Source organism: Vollenhovia emeryi, unplaced genomic scaffold (genome assembly GCF_000949405.1).
Source record: "Vollenhovia emeryi isolate VEMERY1.0 unplaced genomic scaffold, V.emery_V1.0 DF939192.1, whole genome shotgun sequence".
NCBI lineage: Eukaryota > Metazoa > Arthropoda > Insecta > Hymenoptera > Formicidae > Vollenhovia > Vollenhovia emeryi.
Genome location: NW_011967174.1, coordinates 958541 through 977667, shown reverse-complemented (window position 1 = coordinate 977667; position 19127 = coordinate 958541). Strand labels below are relative to the sequence as shown.

The window sequence follows — 19127 nt, the reverse complement described above, 5'->3', positions numbered from 1 at the left end:
CGCATAGCAATATCGATCGCCAGGCGGTCACATCTTACCACGCGCTCGAATTGGGCGGTAGGCCGGCCTAAGACAACGATTTTTAATAATTAATTACTCGTTAACTATTACGAAAATTGCAAAATGGTACAGGACTTTTCCGTTCATCTCGATCCGTTCTACCTTCTCAAAAATTTTGTCGGATATGGAAAGACTCACCCTGTATAAGTTACTCTTGTCTCAATGTAGTAAGTCAATCTTTTTTACTTCGATAGAGGAGAATAAGAATTACTGACCTTACTTTGATATTGTCTTACTTTTATACTAAATAAAGTTGTGAGAAATATAAATGCGTTAAGGATATGTTTTGTCTCGATAACAGAAATCCTTTCTGAGGATGTACAAACAAACCTTATTTAAATTTAATATTACACCGATATAAAAAGGAACGTTGTTCACCACGAGAAAGATTGTTACTTTGTATTTATTTCACGAAGATCGTGCCGTTTTCCGAGATATTAGGATTGCCGAGAGGCTCAGGGCGTTCGATCGAACAAGAGCTTTTGGCGTCTCTGTGCAGACAAAGTGACGCAAGAGAGCCGTGAGGATTATTCCGTAGTTTCACTCCGCATTTGGTCGTTGTGAGCGTAAATAAGGCTAATTAAGGAGGATAATTCCCTAAGTGGCATCGTCCCCTCAGTGGAACAGGCAGGCGTTATCTCGGCGCGCGTCGCCTTTCAATAATGCCGTTTACTTCGTGTGTTTCGTTCGTGTCGGATGCTGGCAAGCGGCGTTCGTGTCCGTCGTGGTTAATGGTCGCTCTCGGAATTAGCTTTGGGAATGTTCTCTTGACTGACCCGTTTGACGTTTTGTTTGCGCGAATCCACCCCGACGCCCGAGCGAGTCGGATACTGTTCACGGCTGCATCCTCAGATCGATTCGGATCGTTTTATCGATTGCGAGGAAATGGAAGATTATGTTGTTTTTCCTGTATTTTACTTTACTGTACGTCGCTTTATTTTGAGAAAATATGATAGATCGTGTGTGAATAATGTGTCAGTGAATAATGAACCTGGCGTGTCAGCAATGCTGGTGCGGTTGCCTCAGTTGAAAGGATGTGACAGATGATTGATCGTCATTCATTAATATAGTTTTCAATAACATGTGAATAACGCGTAGCTACGAACATTTCACACTGTTTTATTCCCTTCCGATAATTTTATCCAACCGGCAAGCTTGTGTAAATTTATCTATGCATTTTTATCTTACGCTACTATTTTACAAATTGATGCACAAAGTTTTTAACAATAATCTCACTTGAATATTTAAAGTAACTCGATATTTTTTCTTATTAGTTTTCAATATAAGTTTTTAATACCGTACGCGGGGAGAAGTTCCTCTTAAAATTTACCCTGAAAATCATGTTATCGTGGGACAACAAGGTATTTTGAAGACCTTAATCAGAGTCTTTTGAAATTTACCATATGTTTTACTAGTAGAGTGCATGGTAAAATTTCAAAAACTCTCATAAACGTCTTCAGAATACCATGTTGTCCCATCCTACTAGTAAAATATATGGTAAAATTTAAATAAACTCTTATAAAATTCTTCGAAATTCCACGTTGTCCCACGATTAGATAATTTTCAGGGTAAATTTTAATAAAAAAAACTCCGTGTACAGTTTTACTGTACGTATACCCTGTTTTTAAAATAAGAAAGTGATATTTAGGCTATATAAAGTCAAAACACAGATAAGCTTACAAACGTCAGTGTTGAATGCAAGTATACATATATCTGAGAAAAACTGTAAAAACAAGGCGAATTAAGGAATAAAACTGTGTAAAAATGATTTTCTTCAAATTGTTAATTACTGTTAACAGAGATCGCTATTATTCTGCTCGCGAAGAAACCGAGATAACTTTACACTTCTTCGATATCGTTCAATTTGCTGGATCTAGGGTAACGGTCACAGTGAATTTCGCGACGAACGAAGACTTAGAAGCAGTCACAGGAGCAGGCTAATTCTATCCGGGCGTCTATCCGGGGACAATCCCTTAGGAACGAGTGCCAATTATACCCGGCCAGCCTTTCGTCGGTCACAGTAAATACAGATAAAGGTAATTGAAAGCAATCGTTCCCCGCGAGCTGTTGTTCCCTGCGTCCGCGAAATCGAAGACGGGGAATCCGCCAGCCCACTTGTCCCCGCCGGCCATTGCTGTTGACTCTGCGTACGTTTATACGGACAAAGCGAGTGACTGCAACTTGATTGAAATTTTTCCTGCAAAATTAGCCCCTTCTCTTATCTTCGTTAATTAGTGTCGACATCAACCAAGTACTATTGATTTTCTCGCTTCCGTCAGCTTGACCTTTCTGCCTTCGAATTGTGTTAAAAATGAACGCGAAATTACAGAAATCATTCTTTCTTCTTTTCACGCTGATCCTCAATTTTTATCGGATATTTTTCTTACATTTTCTCTCCCGTATAATATTGTTATTTGTATTTTTTGCACCGCAGCCGCGACGTGGTTCTTATTCTCCGTTCGGCTGACACTTTGTCGAGGATATTGGGAATCACCAGCGTAGTAGTGGGTGTGGTTCGGTCGAGTAATGGACAGGACCCTTCGTCCACTGAGCAAACTCTAGGACAGAGGTTCGTAATCGAAAGACGCTTCTGGAGGAAATCCTAGAGAACGCTTTCGTTCACAAACACTCCACCATGCCAGGGATTAGAAGGATGGGTTTCGTATCTGCACGCTGACGATTGCATTTACCCCCTCCCCCTTTTCGTTACAATTCCTGAAAAAAATTTTAATTCGTCTTTTTCAATACAAAATTGAAGCGCACACCGCGCGCACATGTATATGCGAGATATGAAATGAAATTCCTTTCTCCTTTTTCATTAGTGCTTTGAAACGGTCACTAATAGCTGCAGAATCACTTTCGCAAATTCTCGCAATTTAATTGTAATGCATTTTATACGATGATAACTTTCAGCGTGAATTTGTCGCGTATCGTTATACCGCTTCAGAAATCCGAGTCGATAAAAATTTCCGGAGCGTTAAACTATATGCGGGTCTTTACACGACATGAGTTGACAAAGAAAACGCAAGTCAGCGTTCGTTCAAGGATGCAAAATGATAAAAGCTCTACTTATTGTTAGCCCTTTCGCCATGTAGATATTATCGTTCCACGGCTGCTTTGTCGCCATTATGTCAGTAAATCCTTCGATAAGAAAAACGATGGCTTGTCGTCCCATTTGCATATTTCTCGACAGCGCGTTAAAAGCGTGCTCGCTAATCAGCTGCAAACTTATGGGATGTGGTAAATTAGAAGTCAATGGGCTTTCCTGACTGTTTATCAAATTCCGTACATTATCAGTTTGTGTAACTTCAAAAAGATTTTCCGTGGAGGTTCCTTGACGAGAATTACTCAAAGGAATCGAAGAAGAAACAAGAGGTCACAAACAAATTTCAAAATTCATTAAAGCGTTGGCGTTTATAGCCAGACAGTCATATTTAGATTTTCAAAGTTACAACTTACAGTCATCGTAACATTAAGGACAAATTAACAATCAAAATTAATGTAAACATTTCAAATGTATTTTGTAAAATTTAATTGGTTTGTTGTTATTGAATAGTAAAGATAATTTTGTGTGCTCGGAAAGAAACACGTAAAATTTTTCTTAGGAAATAAATGAATAATAATAAGGCAAACCATAATGTATTGCTTTAAATCCACATCATCAATTTTTTGTAATCCTGTTGTTTTAAAACGTAACATTTTTTTATGCAGCACATTAAATTAAATCTGTTTTTCTTAATGTTATCTGTTAAAACGATAAAATCGTATATTAAACATTAGTTGATACAGTGTTCTATCAATTTGTAGATATTGTGAATAGAATGTGCTAATTTAATCTCTAAAGTAAAACGCATTTAAATAAGTGGAAATTAGTACTTGCAATTCTACTTCGTGTAATGAGATGCCTGAAATTGGATACGTTTCAACGGGATGCAATCTAATTACGTATGCATTTCAGCTCCTTAAATGCGTATATTAGTGGTTTCTAGTACTAAGCTCGGCTCTCAAAATGCATAACGTCCCAAGAACATCGAATTACAGCGATACATATACGTCTTCCTATAACGTAACAGTGTTTTGATATTTTATCAAACGTACGCCATTAAAATCGTAACAGACTACATTTCGATCTTTTTTACAGAAAGGAACGTACAAAAATATATAGCTGTAGCCATTCTTTACGTACATTTCGTACATTTCAAATATTGTACAATAGAACAATAACGTATACATCTGTAATGTCATTACTCAAGTTTTGCAGTCTAGAAGAAAATTTACGAAACAACTTTAATAAGCAATAATATCGACGCATACTTTCTCAGCGACAATTTGGCTCGAGGGGAAAAGAAAACTATCGAAAGTAACCGGGCAGTCATCGCGGGAAAAAGTCAAGAATCGCACACAGCGCCGAGTGCTTTTCATCCGGTCTCTCTCTTCCCAATTAACCGCGAGCTCATCCTCGGCGGTGTGCATTTCGCATCCCAAGAGCAGTCGGCGTCCTTCATTAAAGTGCGATTTTGCTGAATATGCATCGCGGCTGATTCCGCGACATTTTCGAGGAGGGAAAATATCGCCCTCCGAGTGCCGTAGGTGCCGTGGATGCCGGGGGGTCGGGGGGGAGGGGGGCACGAAACCGATTTCTTCGCGAGTCTTCTTAGATCACTCGCGCCATTATCCCAATTGATGTCCCGCAATATTTCTCCTGGGGCCATTTGGAAGATTTTGTCCCGTCTGCATGGCGTACACACTCACACAGCGATGAGAGGACGCTCGTAGACACGTGTACCACATCTCCTCGTCCTCCTCGACCCACCCTCTCGCCCATCAGCTTCACCCCCTACTTTATCTCGCTTTACCCTCCCCTACCGGCTCAGGTACACCGACGTACCCTCTTGTCGCCTGCTACCATGGCCGCGTCTTCGTGTGCGCGTATCAAGCGGTGCCCAATAAATCCACGGTTTAATTAAACTAAGTTTAAACGGAACCCTCTCCCTCTCCCCCGCCCCCGCCGTTGCCGTCGCGCGGAGCAGTTATATGTGTTACGTTCCTGATCCGCCGCTAAATCAATTATCGGAGTTACCGGCGCGATGTGAAAGGGTGTCGCCGGGAAATACCTTGGGGCGTCTCGCATATTGTGCGATGTGCTTTTATTTTCGTGCCACGCTCGAAATCGTCCGCGACGGATTGAAAAGAGGGTGGCCGGCGATAATGGTGGATTATACAACGCGCGCTTTTCGAACAAAGTGCGATATAAGTGATTGTACGTTTTATGGAACAATAGGGAGGATTATTAATTGATGCAACGTCCGAGTGACTTTTGTGTTACACTCGGCGGCATCAAAATCTGCTGGCGAAAACCCACAAATCACGATATACAAAATTTCACGCCAGTTTCCGAGAGTTCTTATTGTTCCGATAACATTACGCGGTGTATCAGGAAAGTTATTACAATGCAGTTGCGTTGTAAAATCGTGAGCAAGATTGCCGTTTGTACGACGAGAACGTAACGTAAAGATCGAATGGAAAATTCAATGATTTCAACGACAACCGCGACCTTCGTCATGAAATATTTATCGCGCAATATTCGGCGATCTAAATATAAAAACACAAATATAAAATTTGTACAACTATGACCGTATTTTATACAGAGATAAACAATGCATTACTCTGGAGCACTCTGCAAATAGCAAACAGTTTATTCTGTTGAATTTTGCACGTATCCGCCGTGACTCATTCCTACTTTATTGATTTTGAGAAGCGAGATACGGTATCGCGTAAAACGTGCAAATTGTTAAATGGAAAGCGGATCGGTTTACGATGCTCGCCTATACCCGCCGCTGATTTATCATTTAATACCGCCGCTAAGTGGATGAAACGTTAGCCTGGGCGGCCATATTTTTGACGATTAAAATGAATTTGCGCCAATCCTCCGATATCGCGTCAAAGAAGAGTATTATGGCGTTTCAAGTGGTCGCTTTCTGTTACAGAAAGTAGATATGACGTCGCGCGCGCGCGCAAAAAAAAAAGAGGAGAACCGATTAGAGCGACACAGCCCCTCGTATCTCCGCGATCCATTATGCTTAATGAAAATGCAAAGCCGATTCGCGCAATCAAATGCTAACCCTTGTAGCATGTATATCGGAATTCCTTCAACAGTACGTATCACTTCGGCAGCGCGCGGATACACGATTAAGCCTAAGCCATTCGAACTATTTCAGATGGTACATGCGATGGGAAGGGCTCGATTAAACGGATCACTTCCGATCCGTTTTACAATCAAGCCGGCTGTTCCGCCTACAGGCTTCGCTGCGAGTGAGAAATGCTACCTCGCAACCTTTTCTTTCCAAGTTGTCCTTCAGCCGTTAATTGAACGACGATATTCAATATCGGACTTTTTATTTTATCACTTCAGACACTTTGCGTTAATTTCAGATGCAATATATGTATAATATTCGCATATATGAGAAGAAACGTGTTTCTTTTAATTGCAATCTATTATTCTTACATTAGACGGTGCACTCTGGGGGAAAAGAAAGACAGTTGGCAACCCACTTTGGGGCCCACAATTAGTAATGGAATTATTTGGATTGTTCGTAACTGTACTCTGGGAAAAATTTTGACCGTTTGTTTTTGTAGTTAAGCAACTTAACATTTCGGTTAGCGCCTCTTAAGTGAAAATTATCTTTACGTTATTGAATATCGACAGACCTAACCGAGAGAATTAATTAGTATTACTTTCAAATCTTGAATATAGATAGAATAACTAATTGCGATTTTTGGTTACGCGGGGTAGGATTCGCAAAAAATTACAGTTACGAGCAATCCAAATAATTCGATTACTAATTGTGGACCCCAAAGTGGGTTGCTGTCTTTTTTTTTCCTAGAGCATTTTTACTGTATAACTTGAAAATCAGTAGACACAGATATGTTGAACATTTGCGCGGCGCGATTTTTAGAAGCACTCGAACACACGCGCGCATGACAGCGGCCAAGTATAACGTATTAAATATATAATATTACATGTAGTATGCAAGAGCGGCTAAAGTTAGCCCCTCTATTCACGTTCGCCGGCTTATTTAATTCGGTAGTTGCACTTATCCTTTGATCTTCGCCCCGGCTATCCACACCCGCCAATGTAATAGCAGCGTATCTACTCTGAGACGTTTGTGCCGGCTATATGTATGGTGCTGCGATATGTATATCATCGACATAGTGACGGGCGGTCTGACCCGATACTCTCTTGGCAACCACTTGGCCGGGTACGCTTGATCGGTTCATTTACCAGCGCCGAGAACGTGCAGCCGGGGGTAACCACCCTCGCAATCCCTATTTGCTTCTTCTACTATTCTCAGGCCCTTCGGTCTAGCCAATTAAAGACAGCCTTCGCGCAACCAACCCATCATCGAGTACATGTACGCGCTCTTGTACCTATATAGGGCACCTCGCCCCAATTGCCGAGGTCTGTGGAAGGCGACTATAAAGGACGAGAAGGCATATAAAGCTCGCTCGGAAAAATATCTTACTAAAGCAGGTAGATTTCTAGGTGTCGCGACAAAACTTTATCGCTCTTTTGTGTATCTGTTAAGGCCTGTGTCCGCGATGCTGGAACTTGGTCCAAGTTGTAGTTTCGAGAAATGTGTAGCCAATCAACTGGCAGCTATTCCATAAGAGCTGATTGGCTACACGTTTCTCGGAACTAGAACTTGGACCAAGTTCTAGCACTCGTGGGCACAGGCCTTTCGAAAATTATTTGTAGCCTACAAAATTTATAGCAGCAACATTCTAGTAATACTTTCTGGAAAGTTTAAGTTTCATCACTAAATATTAATCATTCGCATTGGATAAAAATAAATTTCGGTAAAGCTAGAACAATCTTCGTAAGGAATACAACTGTTTATGTATCACAGTCAAACGATATAAAACATGGGCGTCGCAGAAAGACTTTCTTCCTAACATTCGCCAACAGTTGAGATAGAAATTCGGTTACTGTTATTTAAATCGATTAAATACAAGACATATGCGACTTCGCAGTATTGGCTATTCATTTATATATCTCAATTGTTTTTTCGTGCCTAGAAAATTGTCGCCGCAGGTTAAAGATCATTTTTTGGAATGCTGTCTATTGCAAAGTATTTGAAATATAATACAAAAATTTCATAAGTTTTATCGACCTACACTGGCTATAGCGATTTTTGTTGACCACATCAAGCTATTAAAATTATTGCGAAAAATATTACCCCAGTCAGGATTCGAACCTGGGACCTCCCTACAATCCGTGACGGGCGTCTTAGCCAGCTCGACCACCGGGGCTGTGATAATACTATTCGCAATAACGTGTATATAACTTTGAGATGTTGTTTACGCATCTATTTCGACTCTCCAGAAACTGTGCGTCGATACGGATTGTCGACCGCACAATATCCTGTCGATATGCGATTTTTAGAATTTCCCTTTTCCCTTCCCTCCCCCTTGATTCCATTCCTCCTAACGGAGGAAACCAAGTTTTTGGTCCTTGGTGTAATAATTGATAAATTAATAACATCAAATATGAAAAATGAAATATAATAGTTGCTTTTAACATTCTCAGAGCAAACTCTCGCTCGTAAGGAAAAAAATTGTTCTCTTTTACAGGCCAAATTAAAGAGAGAGGTGATTGTTTTAATTGCCACGAAGTCAGACAGTGAGAAATAAGTTCAGCGAATTATTTTTTGAGCAGAAAAGAACATCCAGGTCTGATCCTCGTATTCGTCCTGCACATATACATAGGTATACTACACGGATGAACAAACACACAATATAGCGCGTGCACTCCTGGGAATTTCAGGAGCGAATGAAGACGACTTTAACGACCGTCTCTCTTGTTACGATAGTCGAGGGTACTCAATGATGCGTTAAAGTAAGAGGACGATTGCTCCGTTTCAAAATAATAAAACTCCGTGATAACGATGTTACGTACTATCCTGTTGAGATTGCAGCTGTTGTGTGTAGCCAGCAAGTATCAAACGATTGATCGTTATATATCAACAGTATCGCGTCGATGTTCTTTGCGCTTTTTAGAACTTATTAAAATTAATAAAACTTTACGAAATATCATTCGACGCGCAGAAGAGCAAAGTAGACAATTGACTGCATTGCGTTTGCAACATTACAGTTTAATAATATTAATTTGTGAGACTGATGCAACGCTGTGGCAATCGTGAACATTAACTTGTGTCAGTTGGAAAATAGAAAATATTTTGTCGCAATTGGAGAGTGGCTAATCAAGTGGCGTGATAACGACTTTGCTGAAACGCTGCAAAACTTCCGGACGATCGGGCGCGATCAAAATTGAACGAATGATATTAATAATGTGTAATGCGCATCCGTATGCGATGGACGCGATCGTATTATGCGCCCCATAATGCAATAATACGCGAATATGCAGTGTAAAATAAACATTAAACCACAATTGTTCATTACGTAACTTTAATGGATTTAATGTACATATTGATACCGCGTCGATACGTACGTTAAATCGGATAAACACCCATAATTATGCGAGCATTTACGTATAAATCGAGTCCGCTTGGCGCCCGACGTACAATATCCCAGAAACCGCGCGGCTTGACACAAGTCAGCTAATGTAATTGGCGTAGATCAACTGAGAAATGGATTTTAGCGAATTAACGCGTAATTGTTCTCTTTAAACGTGCTCGCGTGTCGCGCGGGCCGCACGTTTTTATTATGTGAGCGTTATTCGCACGAGGGGCGTCGTACCGCGCGGGTATCGAATGTGCACGAAAGAACAATAAATTGTCGCGGCAAAATGGACGACTCTACGTCCCTAGTTACGCACAAAGATAATTATTCCATCAGGACACACTTCATTATCGCCCCACGCTGCACAAAGTGTTAATGAACCTAGAGACGTACATTTCCAAACAGGTAACAAGGTTGAGACAATGCAAACGAATTCACAAACACTCGCGTCGGCGCCCAGAGTATCCAAGAACAAACAATAACCGACTCCGAGGTGTTCGTTTGTATTTGCAAACAGTTCGGGGGGAAGAAACACTTCTTGCTGAACTATGCGAATCGTCCGAAATTACTGTTTCGATAAGTTTACTCCGGATGCCTCCGTAAATTTATTGTGAAATTAAAATTTGCATACAAGTTCCAGTCAGATCAAATACAAGATACTAATAAAAATAATACGAGGTGATCAAATTCAGAAATGGCGCTCTCAACATTCTCAACTTGTAGCAACCCCACAAGACGTATTTATCGTATAAAAAATATATAAATTAATGTATTAAATGCAAATGTTGAGGTCAAACGTCTAGGTGCTGTAAATGAAAAGCGACAATGTTGAAAAGTGGGCGCGTTTCGAAACAATACAATGTTCTTCTTCGGCACACTAATATAACAAATTAAGGATTACTTTATTAAAGACACTTCATTTTATCTGATTGCAATGAGAAAAAGGAGAAGAAAGAAGTACCAAGAAATCTCCGAACATACTTGAATGTACTTGAAATACTTGATGATAAGAAAAACATCTATTACGCCCAGTTGAAATATTTAGTATTAACATCTATATATATACAACAAGTGCAATCTGGAACAGTAATTAGTAACAGTTAAATGATGATATCCATCTACAGGCGTTCGAAACTCGAATTTCCTGTAAAGCGAGGATTGCACATTTGACTTTCCGTGTATCTTCAGCGCTAGTGGCTCGTTAAAGTTTAACGACCCGTTAATGCTTGTCGAAGATAATACCCAAAACAATTCGCGGCGAGTCGATAAGGTTTAACGGCGCCGTAAATATTTCTTTGCCGTAAATGCGTCATCTTAAAGATCAAGATCTCCGGGTCAATTTCGTGTCTTACACTGTAGTGAAAATGCTACAAGTGAGTCGCTCTGTCTCTTTCTAACTGTCCCCTTAGAAAGGGACAAAGCCGCTCACTTCTACACTTGAGAAAAATTTTCATCGGATAAACCAATTAAATGGCGTTTTCGATGGCTAATTTTTCCGATTACGTTCTCCGATTAAATTATGAATACATCCGATAAAATTTATCCGACGAAACGCAATTACCGATGAAGCTCGATTGAAAAGCCGATCACATTTTTTATTTATCGGATATGCAATTTAATCGGATATTTCCGTCTGTTATTATGTAATTGGATTATCCGATTATATTTAATCGGACATTTTTCTCAGCGTAGCATTGTCACCATGTTGCATACAGAATCGACGCCCTCGTCTCGGGAAAGCGCGAGATCTATATCGATCGCGCCCGCCCACGAGTCCGACGTGGCGCGCGTAAATTATTATTTACCAATTTAAAAGTAAGAAATCTTACGGCTGTTAATTGAATGGCGACGTTAAAGAAACCGTGTTGCCCTGTAATAACGGCGAGATTTGCATTTAATCAGGCCGAGAGAACTCGCCCGCTGCGTTTCTTGCCGGCCGTTGTAAATGCAGCGCAGCAAGAATGTCCGCGCGCGTTTTTATCGCGTCGCCATTCTACACGCGGACCCCGTGAAACGGTGGTGTTGCGCCGCACGTTGGATCGCGCGAGTTCGCCCCGTAACTGTTTGCAGTTACAGGCGAACTGTCTCAGGACAGCGTTATTGTTCGCTTGTCGAGAGACTTTGAAAGTTTCCCCGCCCCATTTGCATCCTAACGATAAACGTTCTTCTGGAGGAGATTTCCTGTGCCGACCCGCGCAAAGTTGCCGCGCGCCTCGCGCGCAATCGCGACGCGACTTTGCAATTACGCGGCATTAATTGCAGCTAGGAAAACAAATATCTGCCACCGTGCACGTGGAGTAGAAGCGTGTTAAATAGAAATATTTGTCCCCTCGACACGTTGCTCGAGAACAAATGTATTCAGCGATCAAATAGCATATCGATTATAATTCAATTTTACACGGACGGTATATAAAGTTTGTCAAGTATACGCCCGTAGCTCATATGTAACATATCCACGTTAGAAATTAGGAATGGCAGAAACGGGGGAAGGACTTGATTATTGTGCGTCACGGGAAAGTATCGTATTTTGCGACTTATCAAAAAATGGATCGCAACATGGCATTGTTGAGGGGAAATTTGCAGCGCTGCTTTAAGAAAGGGGTTGTATCTCAACGAAAAAAGCCTTAACGCGTATCCGCTCGATCGACTTTTCCATGGCGTGCGCTTTTGCAATTTGCGCTAACGGTACACAGGGTCTCAAGAGCGTGTACCATTATCTGAGATCTCTATTTCGGGTATTTCGGAGCGGCACGACAACTTGACGTCAGGCGGGAACCGTACTGTGGAAATTGTGTGCCATCATTTTTCAAGCTAACAATTTTGCGACATTAATCAGCGCGATTAGCCCGCGAGATCGGCGGCAAAAATGGAGTAGCAGCTCGACGTGGTAAGGTGTGAAACAGCACGGAGTGAAGAATAGCGTATTTGATGGCTTTCTACCTTGACGTAGGGCGCAGTTAGAGCTTTACGCTCTTTCATAACATTATAAGATTCTTATCCCTTATCCTACAAAATCGTTACGATCGTTTTTTCTTACGCTTTCAAAAGATAAGCCGAACAGCTGTTGGCAAAATTGAGAGGAATCGGTGTACATCACCGATGGAAATTCCCATGGGCTTTTATCTGGCAGCGCAATGGGGAAACAACGAATGCGTGGTAAATGTAGGATGAAAATATTACTCACCACACGGTCGCCCGGATGTTTGACGTGACAATTCAGCTCCGCTGTCTGACCGACGATGGCAGTGACATTTCGCGGTGCAATATCGTCGAATTGAGGTTTGTCCCAGGATCTCGTCGGCTTGCTCCCTGCTACCACGCTGGCGATACTGGAACCACCTGGAAACAGAATACGCCATATTGTATTAGAGCGATGTCGGATAATGCAAGGTGATCTTGTAAATATTATCCCGTGGGCCGGAAAAATTAGGTATCGCCCAAATTGTTGCGTATCCGTGAAGAAACAACTCCATCATTCGCACCGAGCCGATCAAATTATTTCTCAGCGTTGAAGAATATAACGAACGTATGTAAATCGCACGTAGATGTTAAAAATAAAATTTAGAAATTATTCTCTTAGACTAGCTGGGGGCTAATGTTTTTATTGCAAGATAGAAGCTTGGCCTTACGGGCACAAATTAATCTCATATTCAAATTAATCTTACATGATGGTCAGCAGCGGATTAAGAGTTGTTGTGGCTTCAAGCTATAATATAAATGAACCCTTCTCGCGCGTGCATCATAATGTGAGGTCTTAATCCATGGCTTGGTTAGTTTATTATAAAAACAGGTCTGATAATAGTAATGAGAATGCATAGTATAATACAGATAAACAGACGCAGCATTTATTTAATTAATGCAGAAAGAAGTAATAAAATTCTTTTGAGAGATAATAGCTTGTAATAAAATTAAAAATGTTAGAACAACTTTTTGTAATTTCCACTTTGTATGTAATACATTTTAAACCAACACTTATTTGACAACAAATCCTTTTTCCATATTTCTGCCCACTTTAGTCTTGGTGCGTTCCGTTTCACGCATGATGCGCATAATGCGTGAAACGGAACGCACCCTCAGATCTTGACGAAAAGAAACTCTTCTTTTTATAAGGAAAAAAAATTCATAAGAAACGTATAGAAAAGTACAGATACTTTATATCCTCAGTCACTCTGTAAATACGTACTGCAATAGTAGATATCGCGCGTGTTATTGTCGCAACTGCGAAGAAATATTGTCCAAGAGAGTGTGTATCGCGAAGCTCAACGAGGGCCACGTAAACCCGTGGACAAATCTTATCTGATGAAACATTGAGCGGGCTATATAACTCGCGCTAAAGTCAAAGTCGAAGTTAGATGAATATGGAAACTCAGCGCAGCGTACATTCAAACGAGATTAGACGCAGAACCCTTTGCAGTATCAGAAGCTGCAGCTGCGAGTGGACTGAAAGTTGCCGGGTTGCGCATGCCGTAGGTAATTGTAATAAGTACTTGATTAAGCCCGAACTTCCGTGATTATAAAGCGTCACGCCATTACTCACAGTTCCTGCACAATGCACGATTGCGTTTAGCATTCGCGAAACACGACGCGCCGTTCGCGCCAAGAATACCACTATCCTCTTTGATCTTGGATCGAGGCAAATAATTTACAAACTAATAACCGTAAAGCATATTAACGTGCGTGCACACACTTCCCGTTTCCTATCACTTTCACCGCCCCGCGCTATAACGACGTGTACCTGCTGCGGCTTCAACGGGATATTAAGATCGGATACAATATTCGACAAATTGGCTTTAATTGTTGACAACCGTGTTTCAACAACGCTTCATGTCACTTCGCTTCACAAGTACGATGTATGATTATAATTTAATTTATGCGCTATAAGTAAACAGACTAATAATTAACTGGCCATATTTGTCTAATTTGGACGATTACGTGTTTATAAATGACGTTTAGCGCACTTCTGACTACAACATTCGATTTGTAAAATGCTAATTAATATCTTGCAACTATATTCGTTTATAAACATTGACTTGTGTAACATCGTCGGCGTATCAGTCCATCAATATTAGTTCAACGTAACGTGTTTGTAGAAAATATATTAATAATTATACTCTCAATTACCTACTTGTACTTCCCGGTTAATCTATGTGCATGATAGCGAAATGAAGTTTATTTGTCTTCCAAGCAATTAAACGCGTTGATTAACATTGTTAAGGGCCAGTTTTTACAACCTCTTGGTAAGCTAACTACACTGAGCAAATTTTTTATTGGATCATCCAATTAAATGGTGTTTCCGATGGTTAATTTTTCCGATTGACTTATCCGATTAAATTTATCGGACCAAATCCAGTTACCGATGAAATTTGATCGAAAAACCGACCATATTTTTCATCGGATACACAATTTAATCGGATATCTCCGTTTGTTATGTAATTGGATTATCCGATTACATTTAATCCGACATTTTTCCGGTGTATTAGTTAAATTATGTGTTTATCCTTTTTTAACTTAAAGAAAAGACAAAGACATACATACGATATGACTATTAGTTAACATAACAAGAGATTGGTGCAACCTGCCCTTAGAATAAAAATTGCGAATAAATTTGTTTCTGCAATTTTCATTTTCAGGAAAATGCCGTATCTAGAATTAATGTATAGCTCCAGTGACGTTCACGTGGTAGTTAATATGCTGTGTGACGCGTCCCAGCGCGGGTTTCATTCAATTTATATGAATCGCTCGACTTGCCATTAACCGAGTATTCGACGATCGCGGAGATTGTCATTATCATAATCCCGCAGGAGTAGCTGAATGGGATAAAAAAAAAGAACGGGCGGGTTTCTGAGGGGTGGCATCGGAAAGCCCAATGGAACGGCCGTGCACGGACAAGAAGGGCGAGATAGAACGCGTCCGATAAAATTTTCCATTGTATGCCGGGGAAAATGGGACTTCGGCGCGGGTAGAAATTGAAATTGTTACGAGGTACATGTGAAAATTGCGGAAATCGCACAGCGAGGCTCAGGATATAACGAAAGCGTGACGGGATCAAAAAGGCCGGTACCTTGAAAACGCTCTTACTAGCGGCGAAATTAATTCACTTGCTTTACGGCGAAATTAATTTATGACTGCGATAAAACGGGAAATTTTCAGTTCGCGCCGTTGTTTTTGTTGTGAAAAGTACAAAAACACGGGAAAGTTTATAAAATACGATATATACATTTTATATCAGTGTTTACACAACAGTTCCAAATATTAATAACATCGTCTACATAATACATTACCAGGAAAAAATAAATAGTATAACATTAAATGATATTACGAGGTTTCATTTACAGGAAGATTTTTAAATAAATTTTAATATATATTATTCGTAGAAATGAAAAATTAAAATTTGGTGCTTTCTTCATCTCTGACTATTGAATTAAACGAATTTAAATATAGCATTCAAAAAATTATTTTTTTTTACATTTGATTTTAAGAAATTTAATATTTTTAGTGAATTGCGATTTAATTAATTAATTTAAATTAAAAATTTTCATGTATATGCGTGTTCGTGTGTAAAAGATATACAGTATACACGTCATACGTATCTCATTTCCATATTACGCAGACAAACTTTTACGTTCCTCAGCGAGGAGTTGTTTCGCCAATAAAGCATTCCCTCTCAACTTTCGATGAACACCGGGAAATGAAAGCTATCGAACTCGGCTTTCGATACGCAAAGGCTGCCCCCCTTCCCCGCTGTACCTCGCACGAATTCAATAAGGTTCTGCATTCTCCGCACTCCGTGGCAACAATAACTTCTTGTTATAGTCATGGCGCGGGTTAAGCAAACACCGGTCACGAGAACAATACGAACACTGCCCACTCTCGCCGGATGATTTTCCAAACTTCCTTCCAGTCGCGGCACGTAATCCGAGTTGTTTGATCTGTAGCTTTGAACTCGGTGGAAAACACCACTAGTGAAATTTTCCACTTTGCTTTTAAATTTAGCCACGTCTGCCTTTATTTCTGATTTTATCTTTGTACGCCTGCTGTCTATGCATAGCGCCAACAACCTTCCACGATTAAAATTCACCGCAAATAAATATAAAACGAAACTTTTCAATGCGCAAGTGTTATCGTATGCAAATTACGAATTTTAAATAACAAGAAACGTGGAGTTTGCAGAATGCACTATATTATGTATGTAAAACTTAAGAATAAAGGGGAGGGATTGTTACAACTAATGCAAAGTGAGACACATCGTGCAACGCATACAGAAACTATGCGTATAAAATCCATTATACACTTATAATGACAAAATGTTTATTATCTTAAGTTGTTTGCTGCCTTGAAGTGGAAGGCAAGATAAAAAACGCATATTTATAATCAGTGGAAATCGCATCCACGTAGCAGCCCTCGTGTGTTCTCGCAGCAAAGCTGCGTTGTCGCAGAAGAATACGTTATAATGTGCCATCTTCTCTTCAGAATGTGTCGAAATTACGCGAGAAACAGAAATTCCTTCCCGCGTTAATATGAACTGATGGCCGTGCGCGATGAAAAGAGAACGCGGTAATGCCGTTAATGTCAAAGCGCGCTGCGCTTTACTTCACGGTCCGCGCCGTATTTCACCGCGCTAAGCCGCGTCGAATCTTGCCCGGCAACTGAAGCAATATTTATTTGCCGTTACGATAGCGAAAAGCGGAGCAAATGCCTGTACAAAGTGTTCCGCCGTTACGATACTCCACCATAGTTTTCCGACCGGTTCCTATTCCAGTCCGCACTTGGCGCGGAACTGCGCCGGCGATATTTCGAAATGGATGGTATCGTCGATTTCGGTATCGAGTGCATTGCCGAAGGGTCCGTTCTTTCCTAGCCGTTTTATTCCGTTGCTCGCTTCGTCGCAATTCGTCGCGGTATATACGCTCGATCGGCTCGCAGCAATATGAGTGCGCATTCGCTTTTACCTGCGATCGAGAAGCTGGATCTTGCCGTTGAGATAAATCGACGACTCGCGAACGACGTCGACGGCAATTGCGCGGGCTAAGTCGGGGTTGGAAAATGATATTTATTTTTATCATCCTCCAGCCTGCAATCTGCGATGAGGCAAAATAAAGTACGTTATGTATAATTCATATCGCAATTGAATAGATTTATATATGCCTGGATAAATCCATTCTTTCGAGGGAAAATTTACTTTTTGAGCTACGAAGGGATTTTAATACGAATGCTATTTGAAATCTATAATTTATCAATCATTTCACCAAGTAAAAACGCTTTTTACACCGAGAGAATTTTCTCTTCAAGTTTTTCCTGAAAATCATCTGATCGAGGAACAACGTTGCATTTTGAAGAACTTTATGAGGGTCTTTTGAAATTTTGCCATACACGTTCTACTAGTAAACTTTCACAAAAACCCTCATAAAATTCTTCAAAATGCCGTGTTGTCCCACGATTGTATAATTTTAAATGAAAATTTAAAATGAAAATTTCTTCCGTGCTTATTTATCAAAAGAATGTAAAAGAACGACAAAATCAACATACGTGAGAAAATACTCAAACGACTCTAACTAAAATTAAAATTTAACAAATCTGCTGCACAGCATCTTTATTTTTAATAAAATAGTGACAGTTTTCTGGGAACAATAACGCACAATATTCAAAGCAGCGAGAAATTCAGCGAGTGTCCCGAAAATAGCGCCCAGGAAAATGGACTCCTCTCTCCATCTCCTCTTTACCTCTTCGCGAAATGTTATAGAGGATCAAGACATCACCTCACGAAGAACATCATGCGAGATCGAATTTGCACGCGCGCGTGTTTCGTGAGCGAAGCCAAGCCTCCGCCCACGGGTGGCTGCACGGTCGATTGCGATAACGATATGGCGAGGCAGCCGATTACAATCCCGTAGCCTCCCATATGCCTCCTCCGGGATGGGGTACGATCGTATTCTATTAACGCGACAGTTTACACGGTCGCGTAACCCTCGTAAATAGAAATGAGCAAACAGATTCCCCGCGCCATCGGAGGGGCCCACCGCCGCGCTCCCCAATGTTCGCCAATTTCATCAGCGCCCGCTCGCATAACTGAAAACCGTGAAAAATGAGGACGTCGGGGGCGCCGGGGGGACGCGGGAGCACAAAGACCTTCCGGCATTTTCCGGAAAAATGTTCGCGCGCGCTGTGATACGCGGGCGGAGCAATTTATCACTCTCAGAACGCCGCGACATTAATAAGCGTTTCGGGTCAGACAATGAGCGGTGGAGTAATTCTGACGAGCAACTCGCGCGCGTAGCTATTCGTCTCGGAAGGATTTGTCGCCGGCGGGTGGAAGAGCCGTTTCTCTCTCTCTCTCTCTCTCTCTTTCTCGGAGTAAAATGGAATATTAACGTTGCACATAGATCTCTAAATTCAAGTGGAAGAACCGCGAAATGGATTTCATATCTTGCGAAGTCGATACAACCGTTTGATTCAATAATACGTTGCTTTGTTACGCGTAATAATAAAGGAATGTTATTATATATATTATAATTGAAATATAATATGTTCCTGTGTAACGTATTGCAGCC

At 40.8% G+C, this 19127-nt stretch overlaps 1 protein-coding gene across 4 annotated transcripts in view; it reads right to left on the bottom strand.

Annotated features, from left to right (window-relative positions):
• Positions 1-19127, bottom strand: part of LOC105562271 (basement membrane-specific heparan sulfate proteoglycan core protein-like) — a 216215-nt gene that overhangs the window by 114238 nt on the left and 82850 nt on the right. For all 4 annotated transcript variants that reach the window (XM_012012987.1, XM_012012988.1, XM_012012989.1 and 1 more), the window contains exon 3: positions 12764-12918. In XM_012012987.1, coding sequence (XP_011868377.1) covers positions 12764-12918 — 155 coding nt within the window. The remainder of the gene's footprint in view (positions 1-12763; positions 12919-19127) is intronic.